This window comes from Penicillium bovifimosum (genome assembly GCF_028826915.1).
Source record: "Penicillium bovifimosum strain IBT 22155 chromosome Unknown utg000004l_segment0_segment0, whole genome shotgun sequence".
NCBI lineage: Eukaryota > Fungi > Ascomycota > Eurotiomycetes > Eurotiales > Aspergillaceae > Penicillium > Penicillium bovifimosum.
This window is the reverse complement of record NW_026622713.1, coordinates 49,433-68,726: the sequence shown is the minus strand read 5'-3', so window position 1 is coordinate 68,726 and position 19,294 is coordinate 49,433. Positions and strand designations below refer to the sequence as shown.

At 51.7% G+C, this 19,294-nt stretch overlaps 9 protein-coding genes across 9 annotated transcripts; 4 read left to right on the top strand and 5 right to left on the bottom strand.

Moving 5' to 3' along the window:
* Positions 1–341: 341 nt before the first annotated feature.
* N7515_004298 (uncharacterized protein) lies at positions 342–2,220 on the top strand (the record flags this gene model as incomplete). The annotated part of the gene is made up of 3 exons (XM_056665042.1): positions 342–546; positions 600–838; positions 895–2,220. 3 exons carry the CDS (start codon positions 342–344, stop codon positions 2,218–2,220), a joined length of 1,770 nt encoding a protein of 589 aa, XP_056521992.1.
* Positions 2,221–3,018: 798 nt separating this feature from the next.
* On the bottom strand, positions 3,019–4,208 carry N7515_004297 (uncharacterized protein; the record flags this gene model as incomplete). The annotated part of the gene is made up of 2 exons (XM_056665041.1): positions 3,019–4,050; positions 4,098–4,208. 2 exons carry the CDS (start codon positions 4,206–4,208, stop codon positions 3,019–3,021), a joined length of 1,143 nt encoding a protein of 380 aa, XP_056521991.1.
* Positions 4,209–6,327: 2,119 nt separating this feature from the next.
* N7515_004296 (Chitin synthase) lies at positions 6,328–10,836 on the top strand (the record flags this gene model as incomplete). Its single annotated transcript, XM_056665040.1, has 8 exons — positions 6,328–6,408; positions 6,482–6,971; positions 7,039–7,400; positions 7,457–9,136; positions 9,203–9,322; positions 10,171–10,261; positions 10,335–10,624; positions 10,684–10,836. The coding sequence occupies 8 exons, from the start codon at positions 6,328–6,330 to the stop codon at positions 10,834–10,836; spliced, it is 3,267 nt and encodes a 1,088-aa protein (XP_056521990.1).
* Positions 10,837–11,442: 606 nt separating this feature from the next.
* N7515_004295 (cytochrome c oxidase subunit VIIa) lies at positions 11,443–11,959 on the bottom strand (the record flags this gene model as incomplete). Its single annotated transcript, XM_056665039.1, has 3 exons — positions 11,443–11,522; positions 11,602–11,721; positions 11,788–11,959. The coding sequence occupies 3 exons, from the start codon at positions 11,957–11,959 to the stop codon at positions 11,443–11,445; spliced, it is 372 nt and encodes a 123-aa protein (XP_056521989.1).
* A 605-nt stretch (positions 11,960–12,564) lies between these two features.
* On the top strand, positions 12,565–13,697 carry N7515_004294 (TBP-associated factor 8 family protein; the record flags this gene model as incomplete). Its single annotated transcript, XM_056665038.1, has 2 exons — positions 12,565–12,865; positions 12,931–13,697. 2 exons carry the CDS (start codon positions 12,565–12,567, stop codon positions 13,695–13,697), a joined length of 1,068 nt encoding a protein of 355 aa, XP_056521988.1.
* Positions 13,698–13,912: 215 nt separating this feature from the next.
* N7515_004293 (uncharacterized protein) lies at positions 13,913–14,270 on the bottom strand (the record flags this gene model as incomplete). Its single annotated transcript, XM_056665037.1, has 2 exons — positions 13,913–14,006; positions 14,053–14,270. The coding sequence occupies 2 exons, from the start codon at positions 14,268–14,270 to the stop codon at positions 13,913–13,915; spliced, it is 312 nt and encodes a 103-aa protein (XP_056521987.1).
* A 275-nt stretch (positions 14,271–14,545) lies between these two features.
* On the top strand, positions 14,546–15,908 carry N7515_004292 (putative Rad51 family DNA repair protein; the record flags this gene model as incomplete). Its single annotated transcript, XM_056665036.1, has 2 exons — positions 14,546–14,605; positions 14,658–15,908. The coding sequence occupies 2 exons, from the start codon at positions 14,546–14,548 to the stop codon at positions 15,906–15,908; spliced, it is 1,311 nt and encodes a 436-aa protein (XP_056521986.1).
* A 62-nt stretch (positions 15,909–15,970) lies between these two features.
* On the bottom strand, positions 15,971–17,137 carry N7515_004291 (threonine/serine dehydratase; the record flags this gene model as incomplete). The annotated part of the gene is made up of 2 exons (XM_056665035.1): positions 15,971–16,740; positions 16,804–17,137. The coding sequence occupies 2 exons, from the start codon at positions 17,135–17,137 to the stop codon at positions 15,971–15,973; spliced, it is 1,104 nt and encodes a 367-aa protein (XP_056521985.1).
* A 306-nt stretch (positions 17,138–17,443) lies between these two features.
* N7515_004290 (Ketol-acid reductoisomerase) lies at positions 17,444–18,640 on the bottom strand (the record flags this gene model as incomplete). The annotated part of the gene is made up of 1 exon (XM_056665034.1): positions 17,444–18,640. One exon carries the CDS (start codon positions 18,638–18,640, stop codon positions 17,444–17,446), a length of 1,197 nt encoding a protein of 398 aa, XP_056521984.1.
* Between the last annotated feature and the right edge of the window lie 654 nt (positions 18,641–19,294).

Genomic DNA, 19,294 nt, shown 5'->3' with positions numbered 1-19,294 from the left:
TTTCTCTGCCCTCTGGTAAGTCTGGTTCCTTCGTCTACGGTCTATACGGTATACCTATGGCCCTCACACAATTTATCTCATGCAATACACAGTAGAAACTGCGTCGATCAAGTATAACAGGACACCATACCAACTTTCCTCGGGGAAGATTTTACACAGTAGTAAAAGTTCCTGGGCTCAGACTAGGCAAGCCCTAAAGCATAGGAACATGGCCCTGTCACTTGCTTCAGCTCTTGAGTGGAATAACTAGAAGTACGTAGAAGTAAACAAAAGCGCCAAGAAAAGCTGCGGGGAAGTGCGGAGGAAACCTCGCTCAACCCTCTTCCATCATTCCTCTTGCCATGGCCGTCCCTCAGAGGACACTTAACTGGCTTCACAGTGTCCTGTTCAAGGTTGGTCTCTCCAGCCAACTATTCTTCCCAATACTAATCCATCAGAATCCCTACAATCCGCAACAAAGCGATCACGACCGACACAGGACCTACCACGATGTCACATTGGCACTCTCACAGTGCCCGTCACTCTCCCCTCGAACAGATGTCTACAGTGAGTATCTGCAGATGTTATATACGGCTCTCGCCCTAATCGATTCCCAACAGCCTATGAAACAGGGTACTCGGCCCTCCTCCTTCATCTTGTGGGCACCTTGCCTGTCACCTTCCGGGGGACAACGTACAGATTTCCCATTGCGCTTTGGATCCCAAATGCATACCCACGCGAGCCCCCAATTGTCTACGTGACTCCAACGCCGGAAATGACAGTTCGCGTTGGGCAGCATGTAACGTTGGAGGGACAGGTGTACCATCACTATCTGGCCCACTGGGCCGAAGCATGGGAAGTGAGTGTTTGCGACCAAGGCATAGGTGGATAGACCGCTGACCCTGATATTCACAGAGATCTACCATTGCCACCCTTCTCTCTATTCTCCAAGATGTATTTGCCAAGGAACCACCTGTTCGATACAGACAACAAATGCCACAGCCTCAACCGGGAGCAGCAGCAACCCCTCCGCCATTGCCTCCCCTTCCACCTGGCGTCGGTCTTTCTACACAACAAGCTCATAGACCACCGCCTACCAGCCAAAGTGAAGTGCCACCTCCGCCCCCACCGAAGCCAGGCGTGGCTGGCGAGCATCAACAGCAACAACAACAGCCACCACACCAGCCTGCTCAATATCGTTCACCCCCGCCGCTGCCTCCGCTGCCACCAAAAGAGCAAGACTTGCGTCGAACATCCTTATCTACACAAGCGACGACACCGGGACTCCGCTCATACGAAAAGTATACGCCTACAGGCCACAATGGGGCACTGATAAGCAGCCCTCGTCCCTTAACCCAGCCACTACCTCACCAATCGGCCCAAGGTCGAGCGCCGTATTATGGCGGGACGGTTCCTTATCAAACTGTATCCAACGTGTCAAACCAGTTCCCTCCGCAAGCTGGTTCGACGGGGGCCCGGCAACCGCCTCATCAATCACACCACCCACAACCTTCGGGGCCGCCGTATCCTCAGAATTCCCCGTATCCACCTAACTATCCCCGCCCACCTCCCATGGATCATGTGAAAGCCGATACCCCCGATCTGCTAACCTCGCCATTTGATGTGGAGCTGCCAACAATCGCGCCCACGGGACCAGCGCCTCCAATCCCTCCAAATCCCGAGAAAGATGCACTGCTTCGTGCCGTGTCCCAGACCCTGGCAGAAACGCTCCGTGTCAATGCCGCACAGTCCGACGCAGCGGCACAGTCCCTAGTCTCACAATCACGGTCCCTGCACACTGCCATGGCCACCCTGCAGGGCGAAATGTCAGCGCTCAATGCCTTGAATGCGACTCTCCAGTCCAACACCACCGTTTTACAGCAATCCATACATCGTGCCGACGCCGCCATTGCCGACGCACAGGCTCGCGCTACATCTGTACCCTCGACCAATATTGCTTCCACATCTGCTGCTCCTGGAGATGCCCCAGCTGGCCTGCCCCCAATTGATGAGGTCTTGGTCGCTCCTACTGTGGTGGGTAAACAGTTGTATGATTTGGTTGCCGAGGAGCGAGGCATACAGCAAGCTCTTTATGCATTGCAGGCTGCTCTGGTACGAGGTGTCATTGGTGTGGATTCCTGGTCGCGGCATACTCGCAGTCTCGCCCGTGAGGCTCTTCTCAAGCGGGCACTCATTCGCAAGATTGGACGTGGGATGGGGTTGGAAGAGAGCGTGGCATGAATATGTGATGCCGGACATCCACAGTAGACCTAGGTTTATGGCTGTATATACCCCTTCTTTGCTTGTCTATGTATTGGAATATCAACCTAGGCTCCGAAATGATTTCTTTGCTAGCGGATATTCCCCATTCTCGTCATTTCCGTCGTTCCGAGTATAAACTAGGTAGTAACAGGACGCAAAAATATACAACAGACGATTGCGATACACCGCGAGTCCCATAACATGCTCGAATTAATATGTAACCTACTTACATGTCAATTGACTCGAGCAACCGTAATATGGATGGCGAGGTGTCAGTCCCGGGCTTGGAACTTGGACGCAACGAGAGAAATATATATTCCATGAAATCTTAACCCGACACCTGCAGCAACCTAGGAATCAGCCATGGAAGAGAGAGGACATACTAGTGAAAGGTTCCAGGCAGGTATTAGGCATGAGAAGAGCATTGAAAAATCAAGATTTCCTAACACTGGAGATCAAGAAGTACTTACTGTTTTCTCTCAAAATAACTAGGTATCATACGAAAACTAGGTAATCTTGTAAGGAAGGATTCGGAATCTGCTAGTCGCCGGGCATACAGCACTACAAATACAGAGCACAGAAGACAAATCATGACCAATGAGTGTAGATTCAAGTCCCAGTTCATGTGCCAACACTCGCTGTACAAGGCACTCGAGGGAACAATCCTATGATATGAAAAGGCACAAAAAGCCGTGACAGGCTCCATACATACAAAGAATCAGAAGTGAAAATCAAACCAGAGAAAAACATTGCGCCAAAATTTGGTCTCAGACCCGCTTATTTCACTTCGTTCGCGTCCGAAAATGGACTCTCCACCCGAGTGGGTGGCGTCCGGGTGGAGTTGCGTCCGTCACTTAAGCCAGAAGCTCGACGTATGTCACTCTGACGATGCGACGAACCGGTGTCAAGGTCGGCTGTGGGTGAGGGGTATGTGTCATCTTCGTCCGATGAGGATCCGTCGAATGTCGAGACGTTGTGGTTGAATTGGTTGCCGTTGGTGTCAGATACTGCCTGGCTTGCATTGTTGCTTTGGCTGTGCTCCGAACTATTCTCGAGCCGGTCGAGAACGGGTGCGTCGTTTGTTTGTTTCTTCTTCAGCGAAGGACCGCGGACCATTACTGGCTTGGCCGTAACACTGCGAGCCACACACGAACTGTTTCCCTTGATAGCCTCCGCTCGTGCAAGTTGTGCCGGGGTGATGGCTGGAACGGCAGGTGCATCCGCACGTGTGACTGTAACAGCGACAGGGGAGTCATCTCCAGGGGCATTTTGCGCGGCTCCTCCGTTGTGAATGCTGACAACGGCTGCACGAGACCGCTGGATCTGCTGTGCAGGAGCGGCGCTCACGATAGCGTCATTGCGATAGATAGTGGTAGCCACACTGCTGCGCAAAGTGGGTGAGATGCTCTGGTGGCCGGTCGTAGTCGTCCATGACGAGTCACGTAGGTCACCCGGCATGAAGAAATGTTGATCGGGTGTCGCACCAGGCAGCGGGGGTACCGGGGGCACGAGAGAGGCTGGGGTCTCCGGCGGTGAGCGGTTGGTGACACCAGGAATGTAGGCGATTTGGATGACGTTGGAGGCACGAGTCAGGACTGTCGAGGCGATGGACTGGCGTTCACTGCGAGCGACCGAGAAGGGACTGTCCTTTTCCGCCTCTTGACGCTCCTGGCGCTTCTTTCGGATCACGAACCACCAGACCAAAAATACAACCAGGGCGATGGCAGCCACACCACCGATCACACCACCGGCAATGGCGCCGGTATTGGTGCCCCCGAGTCCGGATCCTGCGAGCCCGTTGATACACACCTCGTGGTTGCGCATTCGTCACAGCTAGGAGCGGTCATGGTACATACTGATCCATCTGGACAGGCGGGGCAGGCGGGGGAAGAGGTTTCGCAATGCTTGCAGCGCTTGAAGACGGAGCGGGCGGGAGAGAAGGCGGAATCGATGGGCTCGAGAAGCATGGTGGGCGATGAAAATTGGAACAAAGATGAAACAAAGAAGACGAGATGATATCGACGAGACCGGTCAACGGTGGGTAATGTGCAAAGTAGTAGGAAAAGGAGAGTGATATGCTCAAGCGGCGTCAAGTCGTGAGCATAAATAGTATATCATCAAAGCCCAATCGTGGGGCAGTGGGAGGAAACGAGTGTGGTGTGTGATTTCAAGATCGAAATGTGAGATTTAAGCGATGGTCATGGTCCTTGGAATGGCGCAGACACTTGACAAAAGTTGTAGATGCCCCGGTCGGGAGGTAAGGGGCCTAGTTTGTTGAGGCCGGGCGTATCGGTGGAGGAAATCGACTCACAAACCACCGATCGAAAGATCGATGTGTGGGAAGAATAGGAATGGGAGGATGAAAAGGAGAGGAAGAGTATGTTGAATGGAGAGAGCGAAGAGATGAGAGGAGAATTGGGGAGGGGGTCCAAGTCACGGGCCAGTACCTTCTTTTGGTTCCACGGGTGAGATACGGGGTAGTCAGGAACACAATGGATCCGATGTAACTATAAAGTACACTCGATAGAGAGTTATAAAGTGTCGATTCAACTAGAACTGAGTAGCACAAGAGTCAAGAGAGTAGAATTTTATTTTAACTTCAGGACTACAGATATGGATGTCTTTAATGTATCGGACTGTTTCATCCCATGTTCACCTTACTTCGGGAGGTGAGGGAAATCTCGAAGTCAGTGGTCTGGACTCTCGGATCATCAATTATCCAAGATTACGGTGTTGTATTTTTATTTTTGCACTTATCGAAGCCGATTATTTTAGTCATCCTAAATCCTGACCACTGTCTTTTTCATTTCTTTGATTGCAATCGAGTTTGTTCTCTTTGTAGTGTTTGCTTCAAACGCCAAGTCCGCATGGACTTCATTAATCTGTAACGTCGAAGAACCAGGGCGCCATTTGAATCTTAGGAGAATTGAGAGAGATCAAGAACACGGGGGCGCAGTTATGTGCATAGGCGGCCTGAGGGTAGGGTTCAGCTCCAGTGGATGTTAGGTTAATGATAATAATAGCCAGGATCGACTCAGCAAGAACACGTTGATCAGTCAGGTGATCATTGGTCAAGTACACAGTACGGAGTACGGAGACTCCGTACGGAGTAGAGGAATGGAATGGGAGAATGGAAACCTTGGAAGAGAAATCTCCTCCCGAGGTCGAGGTCGGGATTCGAATACCGTTCAGAGGACTACAATATATGACTACCACGTACATAGGACCTTCAAGTGAAAGGGTACCCGACCACGGGTCTGGAGCATGCCACACATCCCCTAGACAGGTTTAAGCCTTCCAAGTTCCAAGGGCATCGTGGGCTTGTTGTGATTCTTATCCCCCTGAAGAATGTGAGAATGAGGCCGAGTGTACGCCGTTACTGCCCTATCATTCAAATTCACCGAATGTTTCACCAGTGGAGTCAAATTATTGGGTTCGGGTGTGTTAGTGCTGTCAATCCAACCCCCAAAAGGGTAATGGTGGATAATCCTATCGGCCTAAAATATTGTAGATATAGCCGCAGAGATGTAGAAGTAGGTCATAAAGGAGAGGAAAGTACTCCGTTTGTCATTCACTGTCGAGGGAATTCCAGGAACAAGCCTCAGGGATCTCAAGGTCGGGCTTGATTGGAATTTCAACACTTCTTCTCTCCCAGGAATGGGAGATATGTGAAATGGCTTTGAACATAGAAAGAATAGAAAACCAACTTAACTCTACAAAATACGAAAATAAAGCGCAAAAGAAAAAAAACCCAAACCCCAAAAACCCAAAAAAACGAAACGGAGAAACTAAGCCAGGACGGGGTTAGAGACAGTCTATTTTTGACCTCTCTCTAGTCTCACTGTATCCTCCCTTTTTTTTCCCTCCGTCTTTCTTTCCCCCTTCTCTTCTTTATCTTCACCTCTTATTCAACCCTTGATTCAAAATCCTTTTTTGATCTTTTAGGGAACCAGTCACTCGTTCCCTAACTGCGTATCCTAGCCCTGGTGGCTTTGATTGTTTTGGGATAAATGCACCCAGACAGATAACCCCTCTTAGATTTGAAAAGACATCCCTTTTGTCCTTTTTCAGACTCCTCGCGACATCATGGCCTACCACGCGGGTTCGGGCTCACACTCGCCCAACTACGATGATCCTCATCCTTTGCAGGATGTGCCAGCTTCCCAGGTACGGGTTGAATGTGGGGATAGGCGGTGAAGCAAGCGCGAGAGTTGACCGTTGGGTTTCTTACCTTTTTTAGTATCGCGAAGACGAGGATGCAGCGCGTGGATTACTGTCTCAACAGCAGGGCCCCTTTGCGACACCCTTTGATGACCCCCACTCACGCGGTGTCTCTCCCCAGCGTCCGGCTTCTGGATATAGCTTGACAGAGACGTATGCGACAGACACCGCACCTTCTTATCACGACCCATACAGCACTGGCACCGTCTACTCTGGCCCCGACGAAAACCCCGCAGCAGCATTCGGAGTTCCCGGACGTGTCGCCTCGCCTTATGCTCGCAGCGAGACCTCATCTACCGAGGCTTGGCGCCAGCGACAGGCCCCCGGAGGTGCCACTGGTAGTACGACCGGTGGTGGTCTACGCCGATATGCTACCAGGAAAGTTAAGCTCGTCCAGGGCTCTGTCCTGAGTGTCGACTACCCGGTACCCAGCGCCATTCAGAATGCCATCCAGGCCAAATACCGCAACGATGTGGAAGGTGGAAGCGAAGAGTTTACCCACATGCGATGTACGTGTGGATCGGAGGAAGAACATAGGACTTGGCGAGAGAACTAACGAGACTTCCCAATTTCCAGACACCGCAGCCACTTGTGACCCCAACGAGTTTACGCTACACAATGGTTACAATCTGCGCCCGGCCATGTATAACCGTCACACCGAGCTGCTTATTGCCATCACTTACTACAACGAGGACAAGACTCTCACCGCGCGTACCTTGCACGGTGTGATGCAGAATATTCGCGATATCGTCAACCTGAAGAAATCTGAGTTTTGGAACAAGGGCGGACCGGCGTGGCAGAAGATCGTTGTGGCGCTCGTCTTTGACGGTATCGATCCTTGCGACAAGGACACCTTGGATGTCCTGGCCACTGTGGGTGTATACCAGGACGGTGTCATGAAACGTGATGTGGATGGAAAGGAGACTGTAGCGCACATTGTAAGTGGGACTGCTGGAAAGAGGCCCGTTGAACAGTACTAACAAAAACCCTCTAGTTCGAATATACAACCCAGCTGTCGGTCACGCCAAGTCAGCAGCTCATCCGGCCCACCGACGATGGCCCTAGCACGCTACCCCCTGTCCAAATGATGTTTTGTTTGAAACAGAAGAACAGCAAAAAGATTAACTCGCATCGCTGGCTCTTCAACGCTTTCGGCCGTATCTTGAACCCCGAGGTTTGTATCCTTCTGGATGCTGGTACAAAGCCCGGACCTAAGTCGTTGTTGTACCTCTGGGAGGCTTTCTACAACGATAAAGATCTTGGTGGTGCTTGTGGTGAGATCCACGCCATGTTAGGTAAGGGGTGGCGGAATTTGATCAACCCTCTCGTGGCTGCCCAGAATTTCGAGTATAAGATCAGTAATATCTTGGATAAGCCCCTCGAGAGCTCATTCGGTTATGTGAGTGTCTTGCCTGGTGCATTCTCGGCCTACCGATTCCGTGCGATCATGGGTCGCCCTCTGGAACAATATTTCCACGGTGATCACACGCTTTCTAAGCAGCTCGGAAAGAAGGGTATCGAGGGTATGAACATCTTCAAGAAGAACATGTTCTTGGCCGAGGATCGTATTCTCTGCTTCGAATTGGTTGCCAAAGCAGGGTCGAAGTGGCACTTATCTTACGTCAAAGCCTCTAAGGGTGAAACTGATGTTCCCGAAGGTGCCGCCGAGTTCATCTCGCAGCGTCGCCGTTGGCTCAACGGTTCTTTCGCAGCCGGAATTTACTCGCTCATGCACTTTGGCCGTATGTACAAAAGTGGCCACAACATCGTTCGCATGTTTTTCCTCCACATTCAGATGTTGTATAACATCTTCAACACCATCCTCACGTGGTTCTCGTTGGCTTCATACTGGCTGACAACCACTGTCATCATTGACCTTGTCGGTACTCCAAGCCCGTCCAACAACAACACCGCATTCCCCTTCGGCGAGACGGCCACCCCTATCATCAACACAATTGTGAAGTATGGATACCTGGCTTTCCTATTACTCCAGTTCATCCTTGCCCTTGGCAACAGACCCAAAGGTTCCAAATTTTCATACCTCGCTTCGTTCGTGGTCTTTGGTCTCATCCAGGTTTATATTGTCGTAGATTCGATCTACTTGGTTGTTCGCGCATTCACCGGCGGCGCGCCCATGGACTTTGTCACCGACAAGGGTCTGAAAGCCTTCCTCGACTCCTTCTTCGGATCGACGGGTGCTGGTATTATCATCATTGCCCTGGCTGCCACCTTCGGTCTCTACTTCGTTGCGTCTTTCATGTACGCCGACCCGTGGCACATGTTCACCTCCTTCCCTGCCTACATGGTTGTTCAGTCCTCTTATATCAACATCCTGAACGTCTATGCCTTCAGCAACTGGCACGATGTCTCATGGGGTACTAAGGGGTCCGACAAGGCCGATGCCTTGCCGTCAGCGACGACTACGAAAGAGGCGGGTGGTAAAGACGCGGTAATCGAAGAACCCGACAAGCCCCAAGCGGATATCGACAGTCAGTTCGAGGCGACAGTGAAGCGTGCGCTCACTCCCTTCGTTGCTCCTGTCGAGCACGACGAAAAGACTTTGGAGGACTCTTACAAGAGTTTCCGTACTCGCCTTGTCACCTTTTGGATCTTCAGTAATGGTCTCCTGGCAGTCTGCATCACGAGCGAGTCTGTCGACAAGTTCGGCTTCACAGTGAGTTTCATTTCCGTCCCCCTTGCCAATACGCCGACTAACATGATTCCAGAACACTGCCACAAGTCGTACAGCCCGTTTCTTCCAGGCGCTTTTGTGGTCCAACGCTGTCGTCGCATTATTCCGTTTCATTGGATGCTGTTGGTTCCTGGGTCGCACTGGTATCAAGTGCTGTTTCGCACGCCGGTAGTCCCATCCCAGCGAGCACAAAACGTGTACCCTTTCATGACCCCCTCACACCATATTTCATTTCATTATCTTTCCCACGTGATCTGTATTTTACCTAAAGATGCCCTACTTTGTTCCCTTGCGATCTTTCATTGCCAGCCAGGATGTATTCTCGCGGGTTCATCAGTGACCCTTTTTGTGGATTTTTGTCGGACCAGCCGTGCACCTCAATTGGATTCGGGGTGCTATGATTATTCCAAATTTAACGCCATTTTTGGTCCAACTTGGCATATTTTAAATGTAACAATAATCAAGCCGGTGGAAGGTTGGTAACGATGGTATCGCCTCCTACACAGAAATCTGAGAGGTCCGCTGGATTTTGGGGGCAACTTCTTTGTGCCATCTTTTAGATGTCGGTTTTGGTCGACGCTGCCAAGTCGTTTATCTTGAATGCGACTTTCGTTGTACGAAGCGAGGTAAGGTGAAGAGATGTAGAGTCCTACTAGTAGTACTGTGTAGAGGGAATGTAGGGCAAGTCTACCTACGTCAACTGACTTCAGAAGGCGGAGAGGCGATAACGGGGTTGCTGATCAGAAACCCCGCAAGTGCTTCAACGTTCTTTCTCTTTTCACTTCTCATCTTGCGAACATCTTCCTCTCTCTCTATATCTCTCTCTTCTATCTCCCAATTCCAGGGTGGATTTCCTCAAGGATATCAAAATTTATCGGATTTCTATTCTCTCCATTCCTTCGTCCCACCAGGTGGGGTGGTGACTCCCAACTCCCAACCAAGATGTTGAAAATCTGGTCGATGGTAGGTTTACTTCTGTATGCGCGAGCTTGAACTGTGGTTAACAGTATACACAGAAGCAAAAGCAGCAGGAGGCTGAGAATGCTGAAGGCGCTGCAGGCAAGAAGAAGAAGAAGGTTACCGCGGCGCAGTTACGCGTGCAACGAGGTGAGTTGAAGACATTGTCGCTTTTGCTGGTGGCTTTGGTGTTGTGACATCTCTGACGTCTATCTCTGTGTAGACCTCCAAGAGCTCACTCTTGGTAGTACAATGAAAATGGCCTTCCCTAACCCCGACGACATTCTCAACTTCACCTTGACCATCGAACCGGATGAAGGCATGTACAAGGGTGGCGTCTTCAACTTCAATTTCGCCGTCAATCAGAATTTCCCCCATGATCCGCCGAAGGTCAAATGCACACAAAAAATCTACCACCCCAACATTGACCTGGAGGGAAATGTTTGTTTGAATATTTTGCGAGAGGACTGGAAGCCTGTCTTGAATTTGAATGCCGTTATTGTTGGCATGCAGGTCTGCTTATACCTTTATCTTCACTGTTATGACCCACGCTGACTGGTATTCCATGGCAGTTCCTTTTCCTTGAGCCAAATGCCTCCGATCCCCTTAATAAGGACGCCGCAGATGATCTCCGCACCAACCGTGATGCTTTCAAAAGAAACGTGCGCAGCTCCATGGCCGGCGGGTCCGTCCGAGGCGTGTCATTTGAGCGCGTGCTACGGTAATCGACCGTTGGGGGCCTCACACTTGCAGTTTGAATCGGTTCCTATATCCTGTCCTCGACCATACACTATGGCGATGAGCATGTATCGCTGCCACCTACGCAGATACCGAATGACGATCTTATGGTTTTACAAATGTCAGGGACATATTTCGGCGCTCCTATCTAGGACGCGCTGGTGTTTCCATGTACATATATATCTGGAGTAATTAGCGGTTGAATACAATAGATCCAATTCGTTCATTTTACCGGTCAGGTATCGGAGTCCGAGTAGATCGGTCTGCAGAGGTTTCGGTCAATACTACATGGCAGGAGGCGCGTTGGGTAAGGCAGTCTCCAACATCGCACTGGGCCAGACAAGAGGCAAAAGAGCAAGGTCGAAAATCAAAATCAAAGCACTTGGTTGTCTGCAGGCGTATATGTACAATCGATCTCAAATCTAACCATCCACTCGTACACACCCGTCGATTCAACCAAGCCCAATGGATGACGTAAAGGCTGTGCGCCAATCACTGGGCGGATCCCATATAACGCTTTGGCAAAGAAAAGAATTGGCGCCGAACGGGCGGGAAGGAGACGATCGAGAAGAGGCAATTAATGTTGACCGATTTTAACCCCGCTGGGCAGCACGCTCGGCCTCGAGGCGGGCGTAGTAGGTATCGCGCTCACGAACACGGGGGAGGTGGTAGCCTGTGGCACAAACACATGGTCAGATTTCGAGCTATCGACCGCATGGATGGGCACAGTCCGAGATAGATGATTTACTTACCGTACCACCAGAGGTAACCGAAGGTAGTACCGAAACCTTCAAGAAGAGCATGATTAGCGCCATTGAACAGGCTGATACTCATTTGGATCATTTGCTTGATCTTGGTATCCCACTCGGTCGCTCTCGGGAGATCGCGACATCGAATTTGTCGTTTGATCAGGTCACACGATCCGGTTCACAACTTACCGAAAGCGGTGCTCAGGTCCAGAACGAGACCTCGGCGGAGCATCTGTAATAGCATATACCATGTTAGCAAACCACTACGAACATCTAGAGACCTGATCAACCCGCTCGGGTCAACCCGGCCTTCAACGGAAGGGGCACGTACGCCGGTGATGGGGGGAATAGCGGCGGGCATTGTGACGAGTAAGTGGCGTCAATCAATGCTCGAGGAAAAGCGAGGTGAATTGCGGACAGCTTAGAACCTGCCTCAGACGTTGGTGGGGAGTGAAGAGGGGGGGGGTAAGGAGGAAGGCTGGATTGTGAGGTGAAGTTGAAGCTTCGGAGCGGACTAAGCGAGCCGCCGGATTGGTCGGCCGTACTATGAAAGTCATGAGCATCGGGTTCAGCTTCCTCCGAAAGGATGTTCCTACGTCTAGTAATTTGTATTTACTATATATTTCAACTATTACAAGGCATTGAAAGGCTGTTAGCTCAATTGAATCAGAAATTCCCGTGACTCTGCCTGAAAACCAAGTCCAAAGCAACTGTCATGCCATCTGAAAGTCCCACAGATGAAGGGTACTGTGTATGTGAAATACAGAGCTACTCTGTTCCCTAATTGTTAGACTACATGGTACATACACATCTCACATCCCCGGACATTTCATCTACTTCACACTCCAAGTCGACTATTCCTACTACTCTGAGTCTCTGAGTCTTCAAGTGTGACGCCAACGATCACAATCTGCTGGTTCCACTCACCGCCCGCACGTGACCCAGACTCGATAACAAGCCCCATCAATGAAACGAGCACTTCCATCTCAGACTGACACAATGGCCATGGCGACATCGGGCGCCCAAATCAAGCGATCCTCTCCTTTCCTCGATCAGAATGACCCAAAACGGATCAAGCGTCACTATCATCATCACCATCGCTTGCGAGAGCCCGTGGTTCTTCCTTCCAGCACCGAGCCATCCGTACAAGATGACACCCATCTCGACAAATTGATGAACCGGGCAGTAGGCCAGACTCTCAAGGATGCAGGCTTTGATATAGCCGATCCAGCTGCGCTGTCTAGTTTGTGCAGTGCCACCGAGGAGTGTACGTGGCTTGATATCAAATTTGGGGTGTAGCTACGACTGACAGCTTGCGCGTGAATTCTATAGACATGCTACGAATTTCTACATTTATCCGACAATCCATGCTGTCTGCACGACGCACACAGCCTATCCCGCATGACTTTGACCACGCCCTGAAGCGGGTCCGCATCTCTCCAGATGATCTCCTCCCTCACCTCAAACCATCGCCTTCAAACATACCCGTACCAACATCATCGCCATCTCCCCCACCAGAGGATGAGATTTCCAAAAGCCTTCCATTCCTTACAGCTCTAAGTAGCGACGAAGACCGCGCAAATCGTCCGTACATCCCGAGTCACTTTCCGAGCTTCCCCAGCAAGCACACTTATTCCGCTACCGCTGTATTCATTGGAAGAGACAACGACCCGCGCAAAATTCGTGAACGCGCGGCAGAGGATGGAAGACATGGTGAGGAGGCATTGCGCAAATTGGCAAGCGCTGCGTTCCGCGACAACCAAATTGGCTCGACTGGCCGCGACAAGAAGCTTTGGGGTCGGAGAATGGATAGCATGGACACCATGTTCGAAAAGACGACCAAAGCACTTTCCAAAAAGTGCAACAAGGATTTCCCTGGCACGTCGGCTAGCTCAGCTATGGATATTGATTCCGGACGCCCGGCAGAGGAGGACACTAAGTCTCGCCTCAAGATCTCATGGACTATGGAGCTGGGTCCAATTGTCAACTGCGAACGAGATCTGTGGTGTCGACCAACTTTAAATGCGCGGCGACCGGAGGAGAAGACTCTCAAGCCTTCAGCAAGCGTCGAGCCAGCGGAGGCCATGACTGGCATGTAAGCTACAAAGGCATAAAGCCCGGCGTTTTCTGGTTTTGGGTTCTTTTGGTCGGCGTGGCGCTTGTGTTTTAAATTTCAGGAGCATGACCTGAGGAGATACCCCAAGGCAGTCATAAGCATTATTGAAATGTAATTTTCTTGAAATTTGCCAGAACTTGTAAACTATCGCTCCCATATAATCCAACTCCGCCCAATGCGCAAAGTAGCCCGACATCCTCACTGTTTCGTAACTGCTTGCTTTTGTTTCGCTTCTTCGACCAGCCTCAGTGGCTCCCATGATGTTGTTTCGACTGTCAAACCACCAGCACAGCTACAGAATTAGCGGCTTGTTCAATTCCGACTCGAGCGTCACTTACCGTCGGAACAACCGCACCACAGGCTTGCAAACCACAACTCCTGGCTCAGGAATCCCATCTTGGGGTGGATTGCAGGAGAACTGGGTCATTTCAAACAATGGGCATTGCTTCAGCTCGATTGATTCCCCTTTACGGCGTTTGTCTTGGAAATTGCGGCGGACGGTGTTGACATGATCGGGGAGGGATTCAGCGGAGAAAATGGGCACGAGAGGGGCCATTGTGTTTTGTCTCGGTTTCGCGAAGGTTTAGCAATCGAATGTGAGCGAGTTCTGGCGTTGTTCCTTCGTTGAGAAGGGATTCGAAGAAGATGCGGAGGAAGTTGGGAGTTCCGCCGTTATCACCGTTATCACTCGGGAGTCTCGGCCTGCCGAGAGTTCACTTCTACAACATCTACTGCATGAGACTACTTTGTCTGTTACATTCTATAGCCTTTTTACAAAACCATTTCTATATTTCAGTAATGTCAGATCCATGACGCAGGCCATTGCTCGCCATGGCTGCCAATCTTGGGGAGAGATCGCTCGCCGAGGTGCACCAAGAGGGACTCGATGAGGTATCGTTGCAGCTTGACTTGCTCTCAATGATTCGGCGCTGACTCGTATCAGATTTTGTCTGAACTTGCACATGTTCAAGGTCCCTTGAGTCATGGAAAGCATGCGTTAGGCGTACCCATCTTGGACTCTCTACTCGAAGTCTTTGCGCCGAAAGCACTTTCTACAAGACAACGCCAATCTGATAGTGCCCTTGGCCAGAACTCGTCTATGAAGCAGCAGGCCGTGGAAGATGAAGAGATGCTCCTGCATAGTGAGGCCCAGGCTCAGGACCTTGACCCGTCCAACGTGTTGCTCCCAGATACAAGCGGAATCAAGACACAGCAGACCCCTGTCGTGGAACTTGCAAGCAGCCTATCTGCTTCAGGCAAGTCACAAATACTGTACTATCTGACGGCCCTTGCAATCTTACCACGACAATACGAGGATCTCCAAATCGGGGGCCACGAGTCAGCTGTGGTGTTCATAGATACCGATGACCGCTTCGATGCTGACAGATTAAGAACCGTGGCTCGCGGTATTGTACTGAAGCGGCGAGCGCAGCTTCGCCCAATCGTCGACACTCAGCCAGAAGACACGCACGTCCATGACCTAGAAACATTGCTAGTGTCGTCCCTACAGCACGTGCATGTCTTTCGTCCGCAGTCATCGTCCGCTCTTTTGGCCACGATTCGCACGCTCCATTTATACCTGTTTGACCTACCGCGGCATCGCTCCGCATCACGTCCGTTGCACATGGTCGCCATTGACAGCGCCACTGCTTTTCTCTGGCAAGACCGGCTGCGCGATGAAGTTGCTCGCACCGAAGAAATAGGGCGTCCTCGAGCAGAGATTGAGCGCGAGCGGGAACAAAAGCAGTGTTTCCAATTGACTGACCTCTATAACGAGGTGATAACTGAGTTGAAGCATCTACAGAGCCAGTTTCAGTGTGCAATTGTCTATACCACAATGGCCTCGGGAGGTCGAGCTCGGGGTGCTGATCATTATGACCAGCCCCAGGCTCGGATTCCCTCGCTGAGGCCGGCTCTCCCGGCGCCTTGGAGCACGTTCCCTTCGTTGCGTCTTATTGTCCACCGGTCTTCTGTTCGCCCATTCCCGCCCAGCATGGCCGCTCATGTAGCCGTGAATGATGCCCCTTCGCGACAGAGCGTGGTTCAGCAGGGCAAGTTCTCCGCCTGGGTCAATCCGTGGGGGCATGATGAATGGCCCCGTCGGATAGTGGAAGCCATTGAAGCGACCCATGGCGGGAGTTTCTCATTTCACGTGCATGAGTCTGGAGTCGAAATAATTGATCCGGACGATTGATCTAATGCAAATCATCCATGGTAAATGTTCATATACAATGCTGTCTATGTAGTTGTGTAGTTCTAAGTGAACAGCTTCGCAATTGCCTCGACAGTTGTGTTGCCGCCGCTGAACACAACACCAATGTCCCATCCGTCCTTGCCACCCTCTTGTTCGACTCGTCGCCGGAAGTTCTCGTCGAAGAGACAGACGGCCAATCCAACCACGGCACTCGGTTCAACAACGACCTTCATGCGCTCCAGAACCAACCGCATGGCGGCCTTAATCTGCTCTTCAGTGACAGAGAAGACCCCCTCGACCTTCTTGTCATTGGAGATGACCTCCCAATTGAGCAATCCCACAGGAGTGCGGAGACCATCTGCAATAGTGAGAGTGCTCACAGCTTCTACGCGCTCCTTTGCTTCTAGTCCGCGTCGGCAATCGTCCGCCCCTTCAAAGCTGGGCTCTGCACCAAACACGCGTGTCTGCTTATCCGAGAACCAAGTCGCCACGCCGGAGTTGAGCCCGCCTCCGCCAATAGGAGTGATGACCGCATCCAAGGCCCGGGACCCAGTTTGTTCAGCGTGCTGTGCTTCCAGCTCCAAAGCTGTTGTACCCTGGCCGCAAATGACATTGAAGTCATCATACGGTGGAACCAGAATGGCACCTGTCTTTGCTTGTATTTCTGCCACCACAGCTTCACGCTCTACACTCGTCGAGCCGCTGAAGATAACTTCTGCACCATGGGACTTTGTACCCGCGATCTTAGATGGTGTACTAATGCGGGGCATAACGATGTAGGCGGGGATTTCTAGGGTCGAGGCAGCGAGGGCGAGGGCCTGTGCATGGTTTCCTAAAGCAAAAAAAAGCATCAGCATGTGTGTTTTGTCTCGTGCAGTTAAATATGGAGATATACCAGAGCTATGCGTGATTACCCCGCGCCGTCTCACTTCCTCCCCGCGCTCCTCCAACAGTCGTAGCAGTGCATGAAATGCGCCTCGTGCCTTGAAGGCACCAATCCGCTGAAAGTTCTCACACTTGAAGAAAAATCGAATCTGTGGGCGTGCCGGAGTGTGGCCTTCGAATGGCGTTCCAACCAAGGCTTCGGGGGACTGTGGTGTGGAGGCGATGGTGTCAAGTGTTTTACAAGTCAACAGCGGCGTGCGGTGCACGTGGGGTTGAATGAGTTCATGAGCCGCTTGGATCGCAGCTGGGGTGAGCGATTGTGCTGCAACGGCGGGGGAAGCCATGTTGTGTGTGGTGTGGTAGAGAGAGGAATTGCGGCGTGTCAAGATGACTCTGGATACCCCGGAATCTTCTCCGCCTCAAATTTTCGGCACGGCTAGCAGACAGGCTTAAAGGCTAAAGGTTACAAGGTTACAAGCTACTCGGTACAGATCAAGACAAGACGAAGAGATGGAAATTGGAAAAAAAAGGTGTTAATTGGGGAATGGCCTATCTAAGGCCTCAAAATAATATTTCCGACTTGAAACCAAACAGAACAGTTCATAGTACATCATCATTTTTCGAAACCCCCACGGGTATCAAGGTATTATTTATTTCTGGTTCTCGGGGCGCAGAGAGCGGACAGCCTTTCCGGCGCGCCAGATCTCGAGGTCCCGGATCTCCTGCATCTCCTTCTCGTACTTCTCACGGTAATCGGGCTGGGAGTTGTAGTCGAGGGAGCGCTGGGTCTCAGTGCCGTTGTGGACGCTGTCGTAGAGGTCGTTGAAGACGGGCTTCAGGGTGTCCTTGAAGCGGCTGGACCAGTCGATGGCACCACGACGGGCAGTGGTGGAGCAAGCAGCGTACATCCAGTCCATACCGTTACCACCGATGAGGGGGTAGAGGGACTGAGTAGCCTCTTCGACGGTCTCGTTGAAGGCCTCGGAGGGGCTGTGGCCACGCTCACGGAGAACCTCGTACTGGGCGAGGAACATACCGTGGATGCCACCCATGAGGCAGCCACGCTCTCCGTAGAGGTCAGAGTAGACCTCTTTTTCAAAGGTGGTCTCGTAAAGGTAGCCGGAGCCGACAGCGACACCCATAGCGATGGCGCGCTCCTTGGCCTGGCCGGTGACGTCCTGGTAGACAGCAATGGAAGAGTTGATACCACGGCCCTCACGGTAGAGAGAGCGGACAGTACGGCCGGAACCCTTGGGGGCAACGAGGATGACATCAATGTCCTTGGGGACATCGACCTTGGTGAGGTCCTTGAAGACGGGGGAGAAACCGTGGGAGAAGTAGAGAGTCTTGCCCTTGGTGAGGAGGGGCTTGATGGTGGGCCAAGTCTCGGACTGGGCGGCATCGGAGAGGAGGTTCATGATGACGGTACCCTTCTCAATGGCAGTGGTGACATCGAAGAGGTTCTTGCCGGGGACCCAGCCGTCCTGGATGGCCTCCTTCCATGAGGCACCATCCTTGCGGACACCGACAATGACGTTGAGACCCTGGTCACGGAGGTTGAGACCCTGACCGTGACCCTGGGAGCCGTAACCGATGAGGGCAAGAGTATCGTTCTTGAAGTACTCCTGGAGCTTCTCAAGGGGCCAATCGGCACGCTCGTAGACATCCTCCTTGACTCCGGCGAAGTCAATGGTCTTAACACCACGGACGGGGGTGACGACCGAGGAGACACGGGGAACAGCGGCAGCAGCGGCGAGGACAGGGCGAGGGAGAGCTGCGGTCACGACCGAGCGAGGAGCGGCCGCGCGGGCAAGGCGGAGGGCACGAGGAAGACCACGGGAAGCCATTGTGTATGTAAGGAAGAGAGGAGAGTGTGGAGAGTGAAGGAAAAGAAGAGGTTGCGGGAGAGCTTGGGAATTTAAATAATGGGAGCAAAGCTCATGGGGCGATTCGAGTCACCGTAGCAATTTTCGGAGAACAGACATTGCTCCCCGGAGACCCACACCGACACCGGCCGCTACTTTGATTGGAGGCGGGGGTGATAATATGTCATGAATTGCGTTTCCCTGCGCGACAAGCAATGGGGAAAATGGGAAATAACTTTTCTTCGTTCTGATGAGGAGGCAAATTTCCCCGGAGTAGGAGAGCAATGTCCGAAGTTCAATGGTCCAGAACATACGCCAAATTTGTACGAAGTTCCTACAGGCCTCTCGATCTCTCGGACTTTCAGGATTGTCTTTTCCTTAGCCCTTGAGCTTGTGATAGTACTATACTACTACTACTGTAGTTAGTTACTGTGTGCACAGTGTTATTTTTCATTATTTTTCAATTATTTTTCCACGTGACCAATATGCACCTTCCTTAGAATCCTTACTTCCCACTGGGTTGGTAGGTTGGTCCTTCCCAAACTATCCCCATTTAATGCCTCAGGCCATGACACCTCTCCGCCTTCGGTCTCCCCCCGCCCCACGTATCGGCATATCCACTGACAATGTTTGGTC